The sequence below is a fragment of the Ornithorhynchus anatinus genome, chromosome 7, assembly GCF_004115215.2.
Source record: "Ornithorhynchus anatinus isolate Pmale09 chromosome 7, mOrnAna1.pri.v4, whole genome shotgun sequence".
NCBI classification, from domain to species: domain Eukaryota; kingdom Metazoa; phylum Chordata; class Mammalia; order Monotremata; family Ornithorhynchidae; genus Ornithorhynchus; species Ornithorhynchus anatinus.
The window spans coordinates 36,878,086-36,902,498 of record NC_041734.1 but is presented as its reverse complement, the minus strand read 5'-3'; the positions used below and the strand labels follow the sequence as shown (position 1 = coordinate 36,902,498).

General features: G+C 38.8%; 1 protein-coding gene across 10 annotated transcripts in view; it reads left to right on the top strand.

The window, feature by feature from the left end:
- HDAC4 (histone deacetylase 4) overlaps positions 1–24,413 on the top strand; it is a 516,681-nt gene that overhangs the window by 481,597 nt on the left and 10,671 nt on the right. For all 10 annotated transcript variants that reach the window (XM_029068939.2, XM_029068943.2, XM_029068940.2 and 7 more), the window contains 3 exons: positions 10,522–10,640; positions 12,732–12,865; positions 23,441–23,525. In XM_029068939.2, coding sequence (XP_028924772.1) covers positions 10,522–10,640; positions 12,732–12,865; positions 23,441–23,525 — 338 coding nt within the window. The remainder of the gene's footprint in view (positions 1–10,521; positions 10,641–12,731; positions 12,866–23,440; positions 23,526–24,413) is intronic.

Sequence of the window (24,413 nt, the reverse complement as noted above, 5' to 3'; positions counted from 1 at the left end):
GTTTATAATGAGGAAAATTGCTAGTAATTGTCCAGTTTTTAAAGGAAGAATAAATATTTCTGATTGATCTTTCCATGCTTTAACAAAGTCTTAACTTTTGTACTTCTGGAGTAAAGCTGTGCTTTTGCCACTGTATGGAAAAGCCAGCTAAATTACAGATGTTATAGTTAAGTTCACTCAACTGCTCTTCATTTGGGAAGCCCTGCCTTCTAGGCGAATCTCTAGTCTGTAAGTCCGTCTTGAAATGTTTTTTCCATCTTCTGCCAGGTTTGTTCATAATGATGCCTTGTCAAGTGAACTTCTTAAATCTCAGCCAGTTTTTTTGAAACACAAATTTCTCATTCTTTTTTTTTTATTGATTTGAATGTAAAATAGCACTTTGAAGTTTACAATTTATAGTCCCCTCTGAGTTAGAGCAGTGAAGAGAATGGGTCATATATCCCTTTCTCCCCCCTTCTTCGTCATTGTCGTCTTTTTGTGAGCCCCCTGAGACAATACATGCCTTAAAGGCAGCACCTTGTTATTCCAACCCATCAGATGCCATGTTGCATTTGCCAAGGATCAAGCCGGAGATGAAGAAAAGATAAGAAAATTGGCCTTAATGAAATCCAGAAGCAACAGGCACTTTCACCATGAACTTGGAAACTTGCAGTAGAAACCTGAACTTTAATTCAAACCAGTCCAGATATCAAACTGTGAGGCTTTGAAGTTTGCAGGGGAATCAGTGAAAACTCTTTGAGCAAGACAGGGAGATAATGATATATTTTTCTTAACCCTTATTATACTTGGCTAGTTGGGAGTGGCAGGCCCATCCTATTTCCCTTAGCTAATGAAAACAAAGAGGAGAATATTTCATCTTTTACATTTTAACTCAGACCCAAGCATAGGCAAGTGAAATGTAGCTTTAATGGAGCCATGTGGCATCAAGAGGTAACAAATCTTTTTATGAATGAGTCTTCTTCCTATAAATGGAATAAACAGAGATTTAATTCCACTACTTTTGATAGTTTGAAGATGAGGGCTTTTTTCCAGTTTTTTTACTTCTTTTTAGAATATGTTTCATCCCGAGGGTCCTGTGTTCACAGTTGTAGTTTCTGTACCCTTTTCATCTAGGCTCTTTTGAGCAGTTTTCTTTCCTTCTGAAAAGTTCTTGCCTTGAAGTCTTCGATTTTCTAAGTAGATGTGTGTGAGGATAAACTCTTGGTCATATTCAGAAATTAACAATGAGAGCTGGAAATAAAAAAGTTCTAATTGTAGTAAGTACCCTTACTCTGGAGTTTGGGAAAGACACTATCTGAAGGCTCACATCCATGAGAGGGGATTTCAGAAGGCTGTAGTTTTTAACTTGGTTTTGAAATTGATGAGCACGACAGTGTTAAGATATTTGGGGGGGGGGGGGGGAATGGTTGTTTTAACCACTAACGGGATGCTTCTCCCAACCCAGCTGATTTGTTTTGTCAAAGAATGCTGAGCCCTGGTATAGGGCACTATGGCTCTCGTCTGAAAAGATGCCTGTTTTAGATCGCAGAACATTAAAATTCAGCCGACCATTTGCTCCATGAGTGTTCTGTGTCTGAACTCACTGCCGAAGTATTTAGGTATGACAGATCTCAGAGATTATCGGGAAATATGTTAACCCCAGTGTATGAATGTATAAAGACTATGGCATCTAACCAAAGAAATTCCTGAAATTATCAGAAGGCTGTGATTACTATCCTTTGTTGTTGTTGGGTGCCTATGGCAACAAACTGTTGTAAAACTCTTTCTGTAGAGCAGCATCTGTTGTTTATAGGCAGAAGGAAAGTTCCAGTTCACATACACTCTTAATAAAAGCTGGCATGGTTACATTTAATTATATGGCACAAGCCTGACTGAAAGAAAATTTGAATAAAAAATAGAAAGATTGTACCTAAATCCCCACAGTTAGTATAGAGTAAATACCATGTGAAATGTTAATATTGAGCCTCTTTAGTTAATGTGATGTTTTATGTCACACAGCAATTCGATATCTAGGTGTATTCACAATGGAGCATTTGTAGATATAAAAAAAGTGGTAATGTTTAATAGTGATCTCCGCATTTGTAGCCGTGACTTTGGGGTTAACTATGTTGTATTAATATTATGAACTCTGCATTATATAGCTTCCTCTTCCTTCTTTCTCTTTTTCATGTTCTTAAATTGGTGTATTTCCATTTTGAATATTACCGTTATTATGGACCTACTTTAAGAGACCAGCTTTACCTTTCTAAAAGGCCCATGGCATAGTAACAACTGTAAAGCCAAGCATGCTATTTAGGTACAGTTGTGGCTGTAAAAGTGTAGCTTTTTTTCCCCATAATTTAATACAGTAGAAATGATGTGTGGCTTTCAAAGGTACATTTTATCAGCTTCGTTTAGTAATTGCTTTCCAGAAATTGTGCTAATTCAAGTGGCTGTGCTGCTAGGCCAGTGTGTAGTGGAATGAGGTGTCTTCATTGTGGCCCTGAGACTCCACCATGTTGGGTGAATTTTACTGAACTAGAATATGCTGCCTTGACTTCTTTATCCCCTCATTGGAACTGGAGGTAAATAGCATAAACTTGCTTTCTAACTTTAAGTAAGAGCTGATTTTTTTTCTAACTAAAATAACTTGTGATCAGAATGGATCACTGGGACAGGGATAAGGACTGTGTCCAACCTGATTATCTTACATCTACCCCAGTGCTTAGTGTAGTGCCTGACACTTGTGCTTAACAGGTATCATTAAAAAAAAAGGATGGCTTCAGAATCATGAGCAGCTGCGTTTGCTCAACTAAAAGCTGTAGTAATAATAATAATGATTGTGGTATTTAAGTACTTATTATGTTCCATATACTATACTAAGCATTGGGATGAACAGAAGCAAATTGGGTAGAAAAGGTACCTGTCCCATGTAGGGCTCACAGATTCAATCCCCATTTTACAGATGAGGTAACTGAGGCACAGAGAGGCAAAGTGACTTGCCCAAGGTCACACAGCAGACAAGTGGAGGAGCCTGGATTAGAACCCATGACTTTCTGATTCCCAGGCCTGTGCTCTATCCACTATACCATGCTGCTTCTCAAAGGACTTTTAGTCCTTTGTTGTTGGGGATTGAATCTATCAAGTCTAGACCGTGAGCCCGTTGTTGGGTAGGGATTGTCTCTGTTACCAAATTGTACTTTCCAAACACTAAGTACAGTGCTTTGCACACAGTAAGTACTCAATAAATATGATTGAATGAATGAAGTCTATTATTTTGTACTTTCCCATGTGCTTAGTACAGCGCTCCGAAAACAATGAGCACTCAATAAATCTCATTGATTGATCGACAAGGGGGAACTGCAAGTCAAGAGGGCAGAATACACAATTGAAAGATTTAGCGAAGCACAGTTTCGAACAGTGCAACGTAGCAATGGTCCATAGGGAGACAACTACAGCAGAGATCAACCTGGTGGACAGAGGCTAGAGGGGTTGTTCTCCTTCAAGAAGATAAGAACTCCAAGAGGCAAGCTTGAAAACAGAGATAGGCACTGTCTAAGATCTCAGCAAGGTTTACTCTTTCCATGTAAGTGCCGTATAAGTCATGCATCAGTCTTTTAAGCCACATTCAATTTGAATTAACTGTCATACCAACCAAATCATGCCAGCCTCTAATCCCATCTTCCATTTATGAGATACTCTCAGTTCCCAAAGCCCAAAAGTGTTTAGTTGGATTATGAACTAACGTTCACAGAGGTGGCCTGAAACAGCGCTCTCTCCTCAAATATGTGAATAAGAGCAAAAAACTATGTGAAGGGCCTTACACATTCAAACTTTATATCCTCACAGAAAATATTTTAGTACCTTTTCCAAAAATATTAAATCCAATTCTTGGCCTGTGATTTCCCAGTATAGCATGAAATCTGAAATGTCACAATCCTGGGACTTGTTATTTTTATTTATCTTTATTAAGTCTCCACGATCCGTAGAGAATTCTGAATAAATCTTAGTCCTACAGGGAAGACTTAATTAGTCTACAACTAAGATGTCCTAATATTTAGTTTCATGCAAGACAAAACTGGGTGTTGATATGTTTTTTTAACTTAAAAAGATGAATTGTTTCAAAAACACAGATTTGCCAATCTTAAAACAAATTTAATATTTGAGCTTTGTATCAGCCTTTTAAACTCTTTTGAGATTAACATTTAATTATTTTTACTGCATAAAGCCCAAACCTCTTTTTTTATTATTATATTTTCTGAGTGCACATACTTTTTATGACACTAGAGGGGGACTTGTAACTCTCTTGTACTCAAATCTGTGGAGCTAACTAGAAATTTGCTTTTATATTTATGTTTTATATTTACTGAACTACAGTAAATGTTTGGAATTAACTATTCAGTGGGTTCCCCAAAACACCTGCTGTCTCTCCTACTTAGACTGTGAGCCCCATGTGGGTCAGGAACTGTTCCGACCAAATTATCTTCTTTCTACCCCTGCGCTCAATACAGTGTTTGGCACATAGCAAATGCTCAACAAATATAATTATAATCATATAATGAAAAGGTTGTATGGGCCTCATGGTTTTTCCTGCTTAATATCACCTTTGATGGACCAATTTGTATACAGGTTTTAATTGTGTTTTAAATTTTGGTATGATTGGTTCTTATAGGACAATATGCACTGGGCTATCGATTTTAGTCTCTCCAATTGTTTCATTCTTCAGTTTAAAATGGTGATTTAGCAGTTTTCATTTAGTTAGAAATTAAATAGCTCAGCATACTTTGAAACATAGAATAAAATCTGCCACAGGCACGTGCTTTGAAACTGCTTCTTAAGTTCTTTGTGAATGAGGTTATTTCTATGTAAACTGTCTGTGGGGTTCATTGAAAAGATCTGTCAGTTTTAAAATCTCCAGCCAAAAGCATGGCTTCATTTTTTATACTCAGTCTCGAGGAAGATTTTCTAAGGCAATATCTACAGTTTAATAAAATTAAAATCTTTCTGGAGTTACAAAACTAGTCAAATGGCTGCTTTTTCTAAAGTGACTAACCACATTTGGACAGACTGTTCCAAGTAAATGAAAACAAATGACTGTTTTTGGATCATTCACCCATCGAGAAGCAGCGTGGCATAGAAGAATGAGTGTGCGCTTGGGACTTAGAGAACCAGGGTTCTAATCCTGGCCCTGCAAATGCTTCATTTGTGACCTTGGGCCAGCCACTGCACTTATCCATGCCTTGGTTCTCCTTCTTAGATTATAAGCTCCATGCAGGATAACTGTGTCCAACCTAATTCACTTGTATCTATCCCAGTATTTAGAACAGTGTTTGATACATAGTAAGTGCTTAACAAATACCATTAAAAAAACCTGGTTCTACATTACCCTAGTAAACAGAGTACCTCAATATGGGTACTTCTTGATGGAATTTAAAAACCAAATTCCAGTTTTAACCATTACCACAAACTGCTTTTGCTTTAAATAGGTATGGTTTGGAGTTTTCAAATTACTTTCCATTGTATTCAGGTTAAGGGATTTCATTGCTGTACAATACACCAACTTCAACCTAGTGGAGATGCCATTCATGGAAAACCCCATGAAAATGTGTTTGTTAGTGTACTCTCATTTTGATCATGAATTCTTGAATGCAAATAATTTCTTCCAACATCATAGTGCTTTGCATCCATAAAGGTTCGTGATGTCAGAAGCACATTCCCTATTCCCTTAACAATGTTCTTCTGAAACACTTTTTTATAGTATTAAGCGCTTACTATGTGCTGAGCACTGTTGAAAACTCTGGGCTAGATACAAGGTAATCAGTTGTCCCATGTGGGGCTCACAGTCTTAATTCCCATTCTACAGATGAGGGAACTGAGGCACAGAGAAGTTAAGTGGCTTGCCCAAGGTCACATAGCAGACAAGTGGCAGAGCCAGGATTAGAACCCACGTCCTCTGACTCCCAAGCCCGTGTAGGTACTGTAGATGCAAGATAATCAGGTTGGACACAGTCCCTGTCCCACATAGGGCTCACAGTCTCAATCTCCATTTTACAGATAAGGTAACTGAGACACAGAGAAGGGAAATGACTTGCCCAAGCTCATAAAACAGACAAGTGACAGAGCCTGGAGTAGAACCCAGGTACTTCTGACTTCCGGGACAGCCCTCCATCCAATAGGCCACTCTGCTTCTCCACACGTTATGACAGAACTCGGAGTATTGCTGAACTCCTCTGTTAGTGCTCATAATTTGTTTCTTAACATGTAGCATGTTAAGCTATAGAGCCCTAAACAAAGTATGATTTTTCCAAAGAAATCAGCATGGCCTAGTGGCTAGAGCACGGGCCTGGGCGTCAGAAGAAACTGCATTTTTATCTTGGCTCTGCCATTTGTCTGCTGTGTGACTTTCAACAAGTCATTTAACTTTTCTGTGACTGAGTTACCTCATCTGTAAAATGGGGATTAAGACTGTGAGCTCCATGTGGGACATAGAATGTTTCCAAACTGATTATCTTATATCTACCCTGGTACTTAGTACAGTGCCTAGCATGTAGTAAGTGCTTAACAAATACCATAAAAAAATGTAAAATGCATCAATGCATATCTGAGATTTGATAAGCCCAAACAATTTTGTTAAACACTGATAAAAGTAATAGAATCAATCAATCAGTGGTATTTTTTGAGCACTTGCTGTGTGCAGAGCATATACTAAGTACATGAGAAAGTACAACAGAATTAGCAGGCACGTTCCCTGCCTTTAACGAGCTTTCAGTTTAGATACAAGTGTGTAGTCTAGATTCAATAACAAGGTAAAGCTATACCAATATTGGAAGATTTTTTAATTAAATTTTTTGTGTGCATATGTAAATATATTTAACTTCCAAATTGTCTCTCATATCCTATTAGGCAAGAAGCCACTTACTTCTAACAGATATCCCTTCATTTGTGCTAAATATACCTGTCATTATCTACTGTTAAATTGAAATGGACTTCAATCACTCTAAATTAGTGGAAATGCTTCTAAAGGAGGAGAAAGTACTCTGATAATAATAATAACAATGGCATTTGTTAAGCGCTTACTATGTGCCAAGCACTGTTTTAAGCGCTGGGGTAGACACAGGGGAATCAGGTTGTCCCACGTGGGGCTCACAGTCTTAATTCCCATTTTACAGATGAGGTAACTGAAGGCACTGAGAAGTTAAGTGACTTGCCCAAAGTCCCACAGCTGACAAGTGGCCGAGCCGGTCACTCACCCCGGCCCCATACGGCTCCTGTACATATTCTTATACCTTACTAATTCCCCTATCCCTAATCTTTTTGAGAGTCCCCCAGTAGACTCTAAACTCCTCGTGGGCAGGGACTGCATCTACCGACTCTGTAGTATGGTCCTTTCCCAAGCACTTAATACAGTGCTTTGAAGCATGTTAATTGCTCAATAAATAGCACTGGTTGATCACTCAAGCCATGGTATCCTTTTCAGTGTTTTCTAAATGTGAGAGAGCACTGGAACACCATTTAGTGCAACAGAGAAAGAGCAGTAGAAGATGAGTGTTATAATCGGGACTGGCCATCTAGAAAATTGTACACAAAGAACTGTGAATAATGAAATTTCAACTCTATAATGTAAAAATAACTATGATATATTGTTCTATCAGGAATTGAGATAAGTACTAGGTACACTGGCAGGGATGAGCGGACACATTTTATGTTCTAAATGTGAAGAATCAGTCCAATGTCCTTTCTCTTGTATTCTATCATTCTTTTTGAAGATTATATTCTTGTTGTGGCAAAATTCCCATTGAGTGGACTTTGTATGCATCCAGTTCTGCCATAGCACATGTTTTTCACTACTTGTTTTCACTTTAACTCTGTTAGGGAATTAGGGAACATTCATAATAATAATAATGATGGTATTTGTTAAGTGTTTACTCTCTGCCAAGCACTGTTCTAAGCTCTGGAGTGGATGCAAGCAAATTGAGTTGGACACAGTCCCTGTCTGTGGGGCCCTTCGGTCAGTGTAAGCCATCAAGTTGGGGTAAAGCACACTGCAGTGTCCAGTGAAATGGTTGTATTGCAAGATCTCAACCTCTTCGTTGTAAGAGAACACAACTTCCTTCAGATGACATTGTTCACCAAGATATTAAGGGAAGCCCATGAATTTCCATATTATAAGCCATGTGCCTCCTTCAAGGCAATTAGTCAGTCAATCAGTGGTACTTACTGAGTCCTTTCTTTGTGCAGCGCACTGTATTAAAAGAGTAATATAGTACAGTAGAAGTAAAGACACAGTCTTAAAATCTAATGGCTGCTGTGAAGAAAGGCATAATCATTTTCACAATCTGTTTTACTAATATACTCCTTTGGAAAACTTGCAACCATTGCACAGAGTACACAACAAATGCAATTATTATTATTAATAATAATAATGATAATAGTGGAGATAATGGTAACCATCCAGTATGGTAAGTAGTACCCGGAGAATTTGAGTTTTAAAATGTGAATATTGTTGTTTTTTCTGGCCCTCGTCTTTCTGCAGCGTATGTGTTTTTGTTTTTCATGATGATGAAATGGTGCACCTTTAAATGGTATTTGTTAAGCACTAACTCTGTGCCAAGCACTGTACTAAGGGTTGGAGTGGATACAATCAAATTGGTGGACACAGTCCCTATCCCATGTGGGGCTCTTCGGTCAGCGTGAGCCATCAGGTTGGGGTAAAGCATGCTGCAGTGCTCAGAACAGTTCTTGACGCATAGTTAGTGCTTAACAAATACCATTTTAAAATGCTAAAAGAGATCAATAAGGGGAAATCTAAGTCATGGTCCTAACATCATAGGGATGTTTTGTAAATTCACAGGTACCATTTATCTTTCTTTGAAGGGAGGGGGATTTTGGTTTAGGGATTTTTTTGTCGAGAGAGGGGATATTTCTCTTAACTTGTATTTAACATCAATTAAAGTTAATAATGAATAAAAATGAGAAAATTTAGTTTTCTTTCAGTGATTTCTTACTCTGTAGAAATAATGTAATATATGACTTACTGTAAATACTCATTAGTAACATAGGGTTTATTGCATATATCTTTGAGACTTTTCCTGAGAAATCATGCTGTTGCTTTGGGTTGGTTTTTTTTTTTTCTCTTTAAAGGAAAAATTATAATGCATTTTACCCACAGCAAAGATAGTTGTGTGACTCTTGTTCGTACTGGTACTTCTATTTCAGTCACCCACATAGATTTACCTTTTTCTTTCACCCCAACACTCTCTCTCCTTAAATTATATTGTCAGTTAATCTATTAATAATACAAAATCTGAGCTTCTTTTATTTCAGGAATATAACATTTTAACTTTGCATATAGATAGAATAGTGGATTGATTTGGAGGCTTCATGTTTTTATCAGGTGTTAAAAATAATAATAAATATTATTATGATATTTGTTAAGTGCTAACTGTGTGCCAGGAACTATACTAAGCACTGGGGTGAATACAAGCAGTCAGGTCAGACCCAGTACCTGTACCATGTGATTCACCCAAGGTCACATAACAGACAAGTGGCAGATCCTGGATTAGAACCCATGACCTTCTGACTCCCAGGCCCCTGCACCTTGGAGCATGTATATTTATCATCAGTTCCAGAAACTGCTTTGTTTCTGAGCCACGTGTTTATGATCTTTTACCATTTTCTCCAGTTTCAGACACTTTGTTTACTAAAAGAACAGTGGTTATACAAAGACTAACACCGTGGTTCCACCTCCCCTAACAACCACACACAGCTTGGCAGAGGGGAGTGCCTGTGTGCTCCATGACCTTGCCAGTCTTTAATTATGGTTAATGAAAACTCCAGGATGGAAAAAATAAGTGCCTTTGCAGATGCTGGAGAGGCTTATGGAGAGAATTAGAAGCAACATTTTGCCACAGTGAGGAGACAAGTGCCACGTAGTGAGGTCATTAATTGATGGGTTTTCCAGTTAGTTACAAGGTCTACCAAGTGCCCTTCCCATTTTCCTCCCCTCAATTTCTTCCCCCCAGTACAGCACAGTATCAAAGGGGGCCTGTATCACATCAAAAAAAATTGAGGGCTCAGTCTAAATTGGGAATAAATAGAATTATAAATGCTGAGATGTCAATTTTTTAATGAAATTTTTTAAATTAACCATACACTAGCCTGGGTTCCTAGACTGTAAGCTCGTTATGGGCAGGGAATGTATCTGCTAATTCTGTTGTAGTGTACTCTCCCAAGCACTTAGTACAGATAATATATACGCTGCACATAGTAAGTACTCAATACATACCACTGATTGATTAACAGTTGTTTTTTTGCTGGGGTGAGGGAGATGGGGGTTAAAGTAATTGAACCAAAAGATGTTGGAATTCCGACGCATTGTTCTCTTTCAGACCCTCTAACATCGACAGGAATTAAAGGGGGAAGGGGTCAGCTTGGTTACTGACCAATGAATATTATTCTAGACCTCAGGTATCTTTGTATATGTGTTCATATGTATATAGAAGGCAGACAAAGTAATGTGCCTTTCACTGTTGTATGTTGCAGAACGGTAGTAATGCCAATCGCTAACGAGTTTGCCCCTGATGTGGTGCTGGTATCTTCTGGCTTTGATGCAGTAGAAGGCCATCCTACGCCTCTTGGAGGCTATAATCTGTCAGCAAAATGTAAGTTGTATTTTAAGCTCATTTTAACGTTTAATCTTGTGTTTAATCTTAACCCTCTTGTGAATGTGTATTTCGTGACAATTCTCTTGAATCTTTTATTCTGTTTTTTGGTGGCTGTACCAATGTGGAAAGTACAGTTCTCATAATTTTCCATTCTTCAATTTGATTTTTTTTAATGAGGGTATAAATGTTAAATAAAGCAACTTCATTGCAGCCAATGATTAAGTCTGTTATCAACAGTAGGTTTTGAAAGATACTGTAAGATGCTCTGTCCATCTGTCACAGAAGATGAATATTACTTTTATTATTAATAATAGTGGTATTGGTTAAGTGCTTATTATGTGCCAGGCATGTACTAAGCACTGGGGTGGGCACAAGCAAATCAGTTTGGACACAGTCCCTGTTCCACAGAGGGACTCACAGTCTCAATTCCCATTATACCGATTAGGTAATTGAGACAAGAGAAGTTAACTTACAACTGACAACTTTCCAGATGTCTGCAGAGAAAATGTAGACAGGGCCAAGAGTTAGGTATCCACTGGCTCCAATACCTGTGAAAGATGAGGGGCAAGTTCTAGGATAGATGTTGAGTACTCCCCAAATTTTTCATACCTCTTTTATGGTGCTGCAGAATGGTGAGGCGCAGTAAAAGACTTGGTTATCTGACAGGCCTTTCTTTCCTGTAGCTGATGGGGAAAGAATACCAAATCAACTTTATGAGATTTAACCAGAGTAATATTGACAATATTATAATTTTAATATTTGTTAAGCGGTAGTTACAAACACTGCAGTAGATACAAGGTAATCAGATCAGATCCAGTCCCTGTTTCTCAGTTTAAGTAGTAGATAGAGCAGGTAGTAAATCCCCATTTTACAGATGATTCAACTGAGGCAGGGAGGAGTTAAGTGACTTGCCCAAGGGGTCAAACAGCAGGCAAGAGCAGAGCCAAGGTTAGAACCCAGGTCCTCTGACAGCCAGGCCTGTGCTCTTTCCACTAGGCCACCATAGTAGATAATGCCTCTTTCCTTATGAAAGTATTGTTTCTCATTTGAAAGAGACATTTTCTGTTGGCTGTTCATCTCCAAAAGATGAATCAGAAATCACTCTTTTTCACCTGAGACCTTAGCAATTGCTTTTTGGGAACACTAAGTTGAAAAAAGATAGAAAAAAAAATCAAATATCTAAAATCAGATGAAATCTGCCAAGACTGAGGATTGAGCTTTCTGCTTTTGTTTCCGTGGAAGGCTAAAGGATGCATATATCAGAGATTTTAGGGAAGCAGAGACAGTAAGTAGTAAAAAGGGAAAACATTTATAGCATTTATGTAAGTAGAGAAAAGATGTATATTAAGCCACTTATCACTACCAATCATATAGAATTCTTAAATTAAATAACCTAACTAAAGAAGATAATTAGACATTAGGGAATGTTTCTACCATTTGCTGGATTGTTTCAGGACTCAAGGTAGAGTTGTTGATCAAAACTGACCTTGAAACATTGTATTTGAATCCAAAATGTGAATCTGCAGAGGGTCATTGAATCCTTTTGTGCCATTTTTTAAAAGTGGTCACCTTTCATAGTCAGCATATCATATGATCAAAGTCCTTTGGCTCTGGGATTTTGTCGTAAGCCATGGATTTCAGAGACCGTTATTTTATTATCAGCTGTGAAATACCTGTGGACTGTTGTCATTCAACTTTCACGAACCAACAGAAGCAGATGCAACATGCTTAGTGGTTGTTTCCTTCTTGCTTTTAATTAAGTTTAGGTGTGAAAGAACATAAATTATTCCTCTTTAGCTTTGGCACAACATCCCCCAAACTAATTATTGGCTACTTGGGTAAACTCCAGCTATTGCAAACAATAATTCTTACATTTAAATAGATCAAAAGGGGATGTAGAACTGAAATTCTGAAATGAATTTATTAAAATGAAGCCTGGCTTCTATTATGTGTTTAGTCCTCCCAAACCCCTTGTGGCTTTTTTAATATGATGTAATACCTTTTTACAATGCTTTGATCTTCCGCCAGGAGTCTGTTTCAGCTGCCAACCTTTGCCCTCCTCTTGCATTTCCTGTTTCCCCATTCCAGGTTTTGGGTACCTGACGAAGCAGCTGATGGGATTGGCTGGCGGCCGGATTGTTCTGGCCCTTGAAGGAGGTCATGACCTGACAGCTATTTGCGATGCGTCTGAAGCATGTGTTTCTGCTTTGCTGGGAAACGAGGTATAAAGACAATAAAAGACATTATGGATGGCTTTACATTGACAAGTTCAAGGTGCTGCAAACTCCCCAGCCCTTCTAAAAAGCTAAAATCATGAAAGGGCACCTTTGCCTCCAATGATTAGTCTCTTTCTAAACTTGTGTAAATTTTGTTTTATCTTTATGTCCCTGTCTGCTTTTAATGTTCCTTGCTCCAACCCCTTCTGGGACTGGAGAGCTTATATACATTTGGGAAGATATGCCGATTATAGAAAAACGAGCACAAGTGATTGTCAATTGTTAGGTATCGTGTGTGCTGTATTTTCAGAATAGGATTTGATATGCTCGTGTTTTGAAAGTGTTCTCTATTGGTTCACTGCAGAGGAAGGAATCATTATGCAAAATGATTCTTCCATGTGACGTCTTGGGAGCTTAAGTGTCTGAGGTTTTTTTCAGCATTTTCATTCATCCCTTTGAAGAAATTTTCTGTGCTCCAGAAATTTCAATGGATGTTTGTGAGGTTGTCTTCATACTTACAGTAACCATCCGAGAGCAATGAAAGTGCACTAAAGCATAATATTTCTGAGGTCACTGAAAAAGTGGCACCCTTTTACCAAAGAAGACATCGTTCTTCAGAAAGAGACTTTAAATAAGAGTGTTTGAGATAGGCCACTTGGTAGAATAAACTCACACCATCAAGGGTAAGTTGTACAGAAGCATTGGTAGGCAAACTATTGACAGTTCTGGGCTTTGGGCTATTATTAGCATTGCCAATAGTGGAATTGTAGAATGAGATGGGTACTTTAAGTGCTGATGGAGTGCCTTAAGGCAGATGGTGAGGAAATTCTATATGATGCATAGATGGATGGATACCATGAGTGGAGAGATCTGCACAGTATGAAATTTTAGAAAAATGATATGGGCCATAGAATAGAGTATGAACTGCAGAAGGAAAAGACTGGAGGCAGGGAAGTCTGCAAAGAGGCCAATTCAGTAGTCAAGATGGGCTATGACATCAATTAATCATCAGTGATATTTACTGAGTGTTTGCTGTGTGCCAAGCACTCTAAGAGGTGCTTGGGACAAAGCAATTCAGTAGAGTTGTTAAACATGTTCCCTGCCCTATATACCTCATAGTCTTGAGGGGGAGGCAGATATTCAAATAATTATCGAATGGGAAAATATAAGAATATATACATAAGTTATGTGGGGCTGGGGGTGGGGTGAATATCAAGTTCCTGGAGTTGATATTGAACTTGAGTTGAACCTTGAGGGGTTCAAGTCCAAGTGCATATGCAACATGACCAGGGGAGCAGTGTGGCCTAGTAAATGAAACATGAGCCTGGGAGCTAGAGGACCTGGGTTTTAATCCAGGCCCTGTCACTTGGCTGTTGTGGCCCTGGGCAAGTCACTTAACTTCTTGTGCCTCATTTTCTTAACTTCAGAATGGGGATTCAATTCTTGTTCTCCCTCGTACTGAGACTATGAGCCCTGTGTGGGACAGGGACTGTATTCTGCCTGACTAGTTTGTATCTACCCCAGTGCTTAGAATAGTGCTGACACAGAGTAAGTGCTTAGCAAATACCATTAAAAAAAAGGAGAAGGGAGGGTAAATGGGAAAAAAGAAGAGCTAGTCTGGGAAGGTGTCTTCAATTAAGTGTGATTTTAGTAGAGTTTAGTGCTTGGAATACCTTGGTTGACTGTAGAGGAAGGAGAGGGTTCTAGAGATGTGAAGGTAGAAGCAACAGGATTTGGTGACTGACTGAATGTGCAGGCTGAAGGAGAGAGATGAGTCAAGTATAATGCCACAGTTGCCCTGTGCTGAGAGCTCACCTCCTCCAAGAGGCCTTCCTAGACTGGCTTCCCCTTTTCCCTCTGCTCCCTCTGCTGCCTCTCTGCCCCCCCTCACACCCTTCCCTCAGCAAAGCCCCATTTCCCCCCCTTTCCCTCCGCTCCTCCCTCTCTCCCTTCCCCTCCCCTCAGCACTGTGCTCATCTGCTCATTTGTATATATTTTTATTACCCTATTTATTTTGTTAATTAGATGTACATCCCCTTGATTCTATTTATTGCTGTTGTTTTTATCTGTCTCCCCCGATTAGACTGTAAGCCCATCAATGGTACGGGATTGTCTCTATCTGTTGCTGAATTGTACATTCCAAGCGCTTAGTACAGTGCTCTGCACATAGTAAGTGCTCAATAAATACTATTGAATGAAAGTTGCAAGCTTGGAAATGGAGAATAGTGGTGCTGTCAGCGATAATGGGAAAGTCACGGGGAGAAGAGAGTTTGGGTTTGAAGATGAGTTCTGTTTTGAGCATGTTAAGTTTCCTACTGAAAGAGGAATGTGAAATTGCAAAGAGGGAGAGAGGTCAGGTCTGAAGAGGTTAACTTGGGATTCATGCTTGCATAGATGGTGATTGAAGCTGTGGGAGCCAGTTAGTTCTCTAAGAGAGTGAATGTAACTGGAGAACAGAAGGGGATCCAGAACTGATCCCCAAAGGGGATGAGAGGCAGAAGAGGAGCAGGAGAAAAAGGCCAAGAAGCATCAGGTTGGTAGGAGAAGAATGAGGAGGAGACAGTGTCACTGAAACCAAGTTTTGATAGTGTTTTCAGGAAATTAGGGTAGTCTGCAAGTATCAAAGACTGCAGAGAGGTCAAAGAGGATTATGATGAAGTGGAGTCTATTGGATTTGGCAAGAAGGAGGTCTTCGGTGACTTTGGAGAGTGCAGTAGAGAGGAGTGGAGTTCTGGGGGGTGGAAGGGGCAGAAGTCAGATTGCAGTGTGTCAAACTTGATGGAGGAGACATAGTAGAGACAGAAGATGTGAACACTGTGCAAGGTGTTTGTAAAAGAATGCTGAGAAGGAGATAGGGAGATAACTGGCAGGTGAAGGGAAGTTATGAAAGTGTTTTTTGTTAGTTTGTTTTTATGTTAAGAAGATATGTGGCCTGCTTGAAAGCTAAAGGTAAGGAACCTTTGAGGAATGAGCTCTTGAAGATAGTAGTCATACAGGAAAGAAAGATGGGCCAAGTCTTTCAATAAGGTGCAAAAGGATGGGGTCAGAGGCAGAGGTGGAGGGGACAGATTTCAAATGGAGGCAGGGAATCACCTCTTGAGAGACTGAGAGACAGCTGTGAAGGATGGAAGAGTAAATGGAGGAACAGGAGGAAAGTGGGTCTGGGGAGGAGCTGGAAAGATTTTGGGGAGATCATGCCTAATGGTTTCAATGTGGACAATGAAATAGATGGCAAGGACATCAGGGGAAAGAGTAGAGGAAATGGGAGTTCAGGGAGGGTCTTGAGAGTCAGAAACAATTTGTGCTAGCAGTGGACAGTCAAGAGAGGTGAAGTATTGTTGCTGGAATAGGAGAGGCCAGCAGGTGAGAATGTTTGAAGTGGATAAGGTTAGCCTCATGTCTGGATTTCCACCAGCAGCTCGTGTGCAAAAGTAGAGGAAGCAAGCTATAAATGTGAACCAGGACTGCAAGTTGCTGGTATGAGATCAATGGGAGAACAAGAGTACAAGGGAGTTAAGTTCAGTGGAGAGGGACGAGTTATGCTTCAGGAGAGGGGAGGTTATATAGGAAGCCCAAATAGGACAGGATGACTTGGGATAACTGGAGGGGGGTCAAGAGATCTTAGGTCTCTGTGACAGGAAAGGACAATTTTTCAGGGAGTGTGTGGGAGAGAAGGCAGGTGAGGAGGTTGTGGTCAGAGAGTGGAATTTCAGAGTTGGCAAAGTTAGAGATTATACTGTGATGATAGATAATTAAATCAAGCATGTGTCCACATTGGTGAATGAGTGAGATGGGGTGGAGCAGAAGGTCAGCAGAGGTGAGGAATGAGAGGAAGCAGGCAGCTGGGAAGTTGTCAGGAATATCCACATGGATTTTGAAGTCCCTGGGAGGTGGCTTAGGGATGGAGGAGAGAAGGAATGTAAGAAAGGCATCAAAACTTATGAATCAGAGGAAAGTGTGCTTGCACTTTCCCTCTCCTTTCCCTCTGTTTCTCCCTCTTTCTCCATAGATATTCACACATTTATTAACACCACAGATCATTTATTTCATTGTTCATGGAGAAATTGCTGAGAACCTCAAAGTTGCTGACATGGAAATTTGGTTGATAATATAAAAGTAAATGAATTTTGAATATTGATCTGGTGATCTAGTGACCACATATTATTCCATCCCAGGCTCAGGTTTTTTCTCCAGGCCAAGAGGAGGGGAAAAAACTGAAACATCCTCTCCTATCTCAAGTGGAAAGAGAATTGTCTCTTTAATGACTTAGTGAATGACTGAAGTCCCCAACAAGTCAGAAAGGGTCATTACAAGCCATTACATACCAATATTGTAAGTAGAATAATTGAAAGGTACTATGAATAGCCATTCTCCATCTTGAGTAAAAGCAGAAGGGAAGGTAGTGAATTGAAATGTTGGTATTTATGAGGATCATTTGAATGTACTTTATAGGTAACAAAAAGATGCAGATCACACTCAATCTTTAAAGATGAGCTATTTGGTAACCCTGTTGCATTCTTAAGTACTAAGAAGTAACAGATAGGTCACATTTAAATGCACCCTAAATATTTTATCCATCTTTTTTCCTAAAGTCAACCAACTTTTTAATCCTCTGCTTTGCAAAATGGCAACTGGTTTATATAACCGAACAATTTTTAAAAGTTTTTGATTCATTATTTTTAACTGAATATAGAGAACTGAGCATTCTTGATCAAGAACCTCCTCTTGCTTTTGATATGTGTTTGCTATCAGACCAGTCTTCTAAGAAGAAAACCTTCTTTTTACTTACACACATCAAAAAGCAGGAAGCACTACTTTTATCAGGGACTTTTATAAAAATCTTTTTAGTGCAAGGAAGTTGGATTGAATCACCATTTCTCTGTCCTGCGGGTCCTTTGATGAAGTTTGATATACAGTGTGTTGGACAATTTTGCATGCACGCACACATGGGCAACCAGCTGTGGACAGCAATACGCTGGAGGGGAAATTTGCTAACTCAAGAGAGATGACTAAATTATATGGTGAAATAGTAGGAAATGAGGAGGGAAATAAGTGCTGGCCCCACAAGGGTGTCCACGTTCACCAACTGAGATTAAAACTTTAGTTTTAAGCATGTACATGTGTCAGAAAATCACTGTCTGAAAACTAGGCTGTTCCCAAATATTAGAGACTTCAAAATAATAGCTTCAGTTTGAGTTTCCTGTGGCTGTATTTAAGAAAGAATATGCCTCAGAGAAAACTGTGTTTTATTTAAATGTGTGATACCATTATTAAGTTTAATAGGAAGTTTATCAGTGACTTTATGGTTCTGGGTGGGAAACTGGTTTTTCTTAAAGTAACAGACAATAAAGCAATAGACATTATAGGAGGTGAATTACCTAAGCAATTGGAGGTCAGTGCATAAGGCTCTCTATCATATAGGAAATTTTGTAAAGGAGACTAATATGTGAGTATGAATGTCATATAACCAGGCCTGATATTGACTTGATTAATCAAAAGCCAGAACAAGTGATATCTTCTATAACATTTTACTATACTGCGGGTCAAGTTTAGTGTTAGCACGTAATGGGCAGTAAATATGTCTCTATTTCTGTTGTTTTGTACTCTCCCACCACTTAGTACAATACTCTGCACATATAAGTGCTCAATAAATAACTATTGATTGATGAAGGCAGATACCTACTATATAATCTTCTTCACTCTACTGTGGATTTATTTTTTTTGATGCTTATGAAAGTTTAGCAGAGCCTCTGATTAGTTAACATTGATGGTTTTAACTGCAGCTCGACTGAATAGGTGTATGTCTAACTTTCTGCTGTTACTTTTGCATTTTCCCTGCCTCTCTCTTCTCTCTCTGTAACACTGTCAATGTCTCAGTCTGTTTCACACAAGATTATCTTTCTACCTTACTCTCGTGAGAGTCTGACAAGTTATGCTGATGGTTTTTCCCCTCTCATTGCTTTATTCTGTAACTTGATGTTTCAGTCCTGGTCATGGGTTCTAATCCCGACTCTGCCACTTGTCTGCTGTGTGATCTTGAACAAGTCACTTCACTTCTCTGGGCCTCAGTTACCTCATCTGTAAAATGAGGATTGAGACTGTGAACCTCATGCGGGGCAGGGATTGTGTCTAACCTGATTTGCTTGTATACACCCCAGCGTTTAGTACAATGCTTGGAATATGGTAAGCACTTAACAAATAACACAATTAATGAACATACCAACTGTTTTACTGTACTCTCACAAGCATTTAGTACAGTGCTCTTTACACAGTAAGTGCTCAGTAAATATAATTAAATATGATTCTTTGATCTCACATTGCCTGATGGCTGCCACCAAGAGCTCGTTGGCTTTGTTTTCTGTTTTTTTAAATCTAGTTTCTCTCTAATGTTGGGCATGTTCCAGGCTTGAGGTCTCCCTTCTCACCCTCTGTGTCCCTCTATCGCTGTCTCTCTCTCTCTCTCTGTCCATGTCTCTTTCTCTCATGAGTATCCAAAGGAATACCATTGTACTCTGTCTTCCAGCTTCTCTGCTATTGAAGTAACTGCATCAGTGCCAGTGTTCTTAATATCCCAGAGTTCAAAATAGAGTAACTTGTGAATATAACCACTAAAATCCTATATGACTTCCTTTCTCTGGCTTTAGCTTGCTCATATTTAAAACAGGAATCATACTAGTATTGTGCAAAATTTCAGGGCTTTTTGAAATATCCATAGAGCTTATGTCTACAAAGTCTTAGCGTTGGGTGGGACCTAAAAGGCCACCCCATCTAATCCCCTGCCATAAGTAACAGGGATCTACGCATTTCGTGGTTTCTGATTTCATTCTTAAAGATAACTGGGACAGACTCCTAAGGTAGCTTGTCCCAGTGTATAATTATCGTAACTGTGGGAAGTTTCTCTATATTTCTAACTTAAGTCTTCCTTGCTTCACGTTAAGCTCCTGCACTCTCTGGAGATGTAGAACAGCTGGTCAACACCACCACTCCCCTCCAACTCCTCCCCCACCCCGTAAAATAGCCCTGCAAATACTTGAAGACAGGTATTAATTCACCCCTCAGCCTTTTTTTCTAGGCACAATAACCATGGATCCTCAGAGGTTGCATTTTCCCAGCCCTTTAATCATTTATGTTGCTTTTATCTGGAGTTCTTCCAATTTTTCCACATTCCTTTCGAGAGTCAAATGGCATTTTATATTTGTTTGAGCTCCTTGAAGGAAGATATTATAGAAAATCTTTGAGGGATTGATATTAATGTGAGGGATTGATATTAATGATGACAAAAACATGCTATTAGAAATGGCCAATTTAAATTGCACACGAAGGATCTAATTTGGGCAAGAATAAATTTTTTTACACTCTTTTCAGTCAGTGAGTGGTATTTATCAAGCTTTTACAGTATGTGGAGCACAGTACTAAGTGCTTTGCAGAATATAGTATAACAAAGTTGGTAAACATGTTCCCTTCCCACAACAAGCTCTAGACCAACCAATCATTCCAAAATTTGCATTAGAATATCCCCTCCCTGTGTCCTCTTTCCCTCTCCCATTTTGAAGCTCTGTTTTCTTTTGTCTAATATCTTTATAATTATTTTTAGAACTATGTAGGTGCCTGAGAAAAAAGATGGAAAATATCAGTACATTATGTGACACATTGACAAGAAAATCTTAGTTGTTATTAGCTAAAATAAATATATCTACATGGGCTGTAATTTTGCCTTCAGAAGCCCAGTTTTATTTTCAAACCTTCTGACAGCAATAAGTAAACCCCAAGAGACCATAATTAAACTGAAATATTACTGTCAGTGTCTTGAATGATGGCTTTCCTCATCTGCATTTACATGCCTCCACATACATACATACATAACATGTACATGTAGATCTGGGTTCTTTAAATTGGCCTTTTGACAATGTTACATTGCCCATTAAGTTGCCAGTTTCCAGAAAATACCTTTCATAAGTACAGAGACTTTTGACATTAAGTTTGTCAAGATTTCATTTATATCTCCACTTTCTTTAGAGTGCATTAATATTAGAAGTGATAACACAAATAGAGCATTTAATGAATAAATTGCAGCATGTTAAAAAAATGCATTTTTATTATATTCTTTTAGAATGCTGATTTCCAGTTCAGTTTGGACAGAGCCCAATATCCTTAGCTCTGAATGTGTTCATCGACATGCCTCAATTATTTTATTAGTTAACTAAGATTTTATTAGTTAACCAAGATACTGCAACTTTTGATTAGGTGCTTTCCTGATCAAGAGTAGAGGTCCATGTAAAACAGCCTAAAACACATTTGTGACTGTCCAGTGGCAAAAAGCTAGACATTGCTGATCCTGGCTTTGGCAGGACAAGTTGGTCAGGAAGACTTTTGTGTTCGTAGCCACATTACTTGCTTGTTTCCTTTGGCTGAATAAACACCTCTGCAGAAGTGCACTTGTTCTAGATTTGGCAGTGGAGGAAGGATTTCTCATCTTTAAAATTTTGTTGTTTAAATAGATGCAACCTCATTTCCCTGACTCCCCAAGCCCAGAATGACATTGTGAATGTACTTGGAAAAAAATTATTTGAAATTCTTATTTTTCAAATTATTCATTCACTCCTTTTGGATGGAAATTAAAGGAGCTAAGTAGGATACAAACAGGATTTCTTATACTTCACACTGTCATCTAACATCTGGACTTCAGACTGCTCATCTCTAAAACTGTGTCATGTTTGAAAACCCACTGCTTTTTTTTTCTCCAGTGTTGTTCTGTGCAATTAATAAAAACAAAAATTATGCTTTTCTAAAGCATTTTGCATGGCTAACTTGACTTTCTCCCTACATGCTTTCTTCTTTTCTCTCCCTATGACACTGGAGTTAAATAGAGCAACCTTTCCAGGGTTGGCATATGCAAGGCATGCGTCTCATTTTGAAAGTTTTGAATTCCTTTACAGTGAACAGTTTGGGCTGTCTTTTTATCTAACAAGAGGAAAATGTATTCCAGAAAACAGAAGGAAATGTAATCAAGAAGGGAGTTTAGTTTTTTTTCCCCCCTCAAATTCTTTATATAGTTTGTGCTCCCCCTCCTGCCGCCATCCCCACTCCGCTTTGGAGCATGCTGAGTAGAAAACCAATAGAGCAAGTCTTGTGGAAATTTGTTGGTCCATACACAAAAAAATTATAGTTCCTGAAGGCCTTAATAGTCATTCCCCAGAACGGGGACTTGTTATGCACTGACAGGCTGAGGCTAAAAATGAAAGATGGATGTTTTATCGTAATGGCAGGGAGTCTTATTTGTTGCTGTGGATGTCTAAGGTCTGCTATGAAAGGTATTATGTCAACTATTCCTTAGCATCCACTTGTCCTGTTTTAGGGAAGCAAGCAAAGCTATTGTACCTGAAACTGGATTTGGATGTTCTTATCATGGTGTGCTTGCATTTTGGGTAGCCCTGGATGAGTCATAGAGGACTTATTAAAAATTCTTTTAAATGATATAGAACAACTAACCGTGACTTATTTTCACAAGAGTATTTGTATAAGGCCAAAAAGAATTTAGAAGAGGATGAAAATTATCTGGTCTTCTCTAAACTGTGATACTATGAGAGTGAAAATTATTGCAAGTAGCTAAATAAATGAACTCTAGTTCAATTTGTTTATCTGGTTGATAGCATTTTAGATTTTTGTTTTCTAGTTTGAAAATTGAAAACAGAAAACTTGACGGACAGTAACTTTTTAAAGAGGACTTTTTTTTCCCCAAGGAAACGTGACTTGACTGTGGGGTAATTGCTGTGAATTTTCAGTGTGTGAATACAGTAGTTGTCCCTGTATTTGTGTTATCCCTTTGTTCATAGTTTAATTGTAGATTGTAGCTCGATAAAAACAGCTCGTTTTTGTGTACCAGTCTGATTCTTAATCTGTGTTTTCAAAAAATAGCTTGTCCAGAGTTACCTTTATGACACTGATGATGAGGTCTCATCACAGTTTGTAGTTAACTAAAGAGATAAGGAGGAGGAAGGTTTCCCAGTGTCTGAAACATTAAATTGTCCAGTTATTTCTTGGAGCAATCACTTTGTTAAATTAAAGAAGTAAATTAGTTTCTAGTCTGGTGAAATAGTTTGTTTCCAGCAGTGCATTATTTGTGAAACCTTTGAAAGAAGGCAGATAGAAAATCATTTCTGCCATTCCATCATAACCGACTTCCAAGCCTTTTCCCCAAACAGTCAGATGTAAGTGCTTGACGTGGTCTTAATTGACATGTGATCATGTTACCTATGTTTTTTTTTCTTTTCACTTGGTTAAATGTAGTAGCATATAGTTTCTGTTTTTAGTGTATATTTATATAAAGATATCTTTATATGCTTTTCCATCTCTAGACTGTTACTGAAATCCAAAATAAATTAAAAGAGGAATGCTAATAAATCCATTATCAGTGTAAAGAGTTGTGTGCTTATGATATGAATTGGCAAGTGATAAGCACTAGATAACTTTACTACCGATCACCATATGCATTTAGAAAAGAAAAGTGACTGAAGAGCTGCTCCTCAAAAACAACTTGATAAAATGATCTTAAAAATCTTTGTGATATTTCTGTGTTCCCAGCTTGATCCTCTCCCAGAAAAGGTTTTACAACAAAGATCGAATGAGAACGCGGTCCACTCAATGGAAAAAGTCATTGAAATTCACAGTGAGTATATATTGGCTCCAAGTTCTCCCCGCTCCCCGGAATATTCCTTTTGGCACTTGTATCCCTGGGTCCCTGGAATAGTTCCTTGAAGAAAACTGGACAAGGCCCATTTGGACCCAGCTCGGATCTACTCCAGATTGGTTTGATTTCACTTTGTGGTTCCATATTAAAGTCAGAGTCCAAACAGTTACAACATGCTGACAAGGTGACTCCTCTCTTGGCAGGCTGACTTTTGCAAAAGTGGTAGAGAGCAAGGCCACATCTTGAACAGGGTGCTTTAAAATCCTTTTGAATAAGGACTTGTGGGAGTGTTGTAGGTAGGGAACATGAGCTTCCAACCCCATGATACAAACGGGCTTATTTTGCCAATACTTCCCAATAGACACTGGGAGGAAACTGATTAATCAGTCAAGCAGTTGTATTTATTGAGCGCTTACTGTGTGCAGAGCACTTTACTAAGCTCTTGGGAGAGTATAACACAACACTAATAACAGACACATTCCCTGCACAGAAACCCCCAATGCAGGGAGGCAGAGCTAGGTCTCCTAAGGAATATGTTTAGAAGAATTCAGGGATTTGTAATTTCTTGTGCAGCTCTGCTTGGTGTTTGGAGATGAGCTCTTCGCTAAGACTACACTATAAGATTTCCATGTGGTATTTCAGATCATGCTATACCTGGGGTAAAAGGGAAGATAGGGTGAGATAATTTTGGGATAATTTTATTCTTGGCCCTTTTTCATCCATTTCTTCAAGGAAAGCCAGAAGGGAGCTGCAAGACAAAGCACATGATACCTGGTTTCTGGTATTCAGATCTCAGGGTTGGCCTTTGCAGCTGTGAATCTCAGGGACTTTAACTATTACCTAATAAACCTTGACTTTTGCATTTTC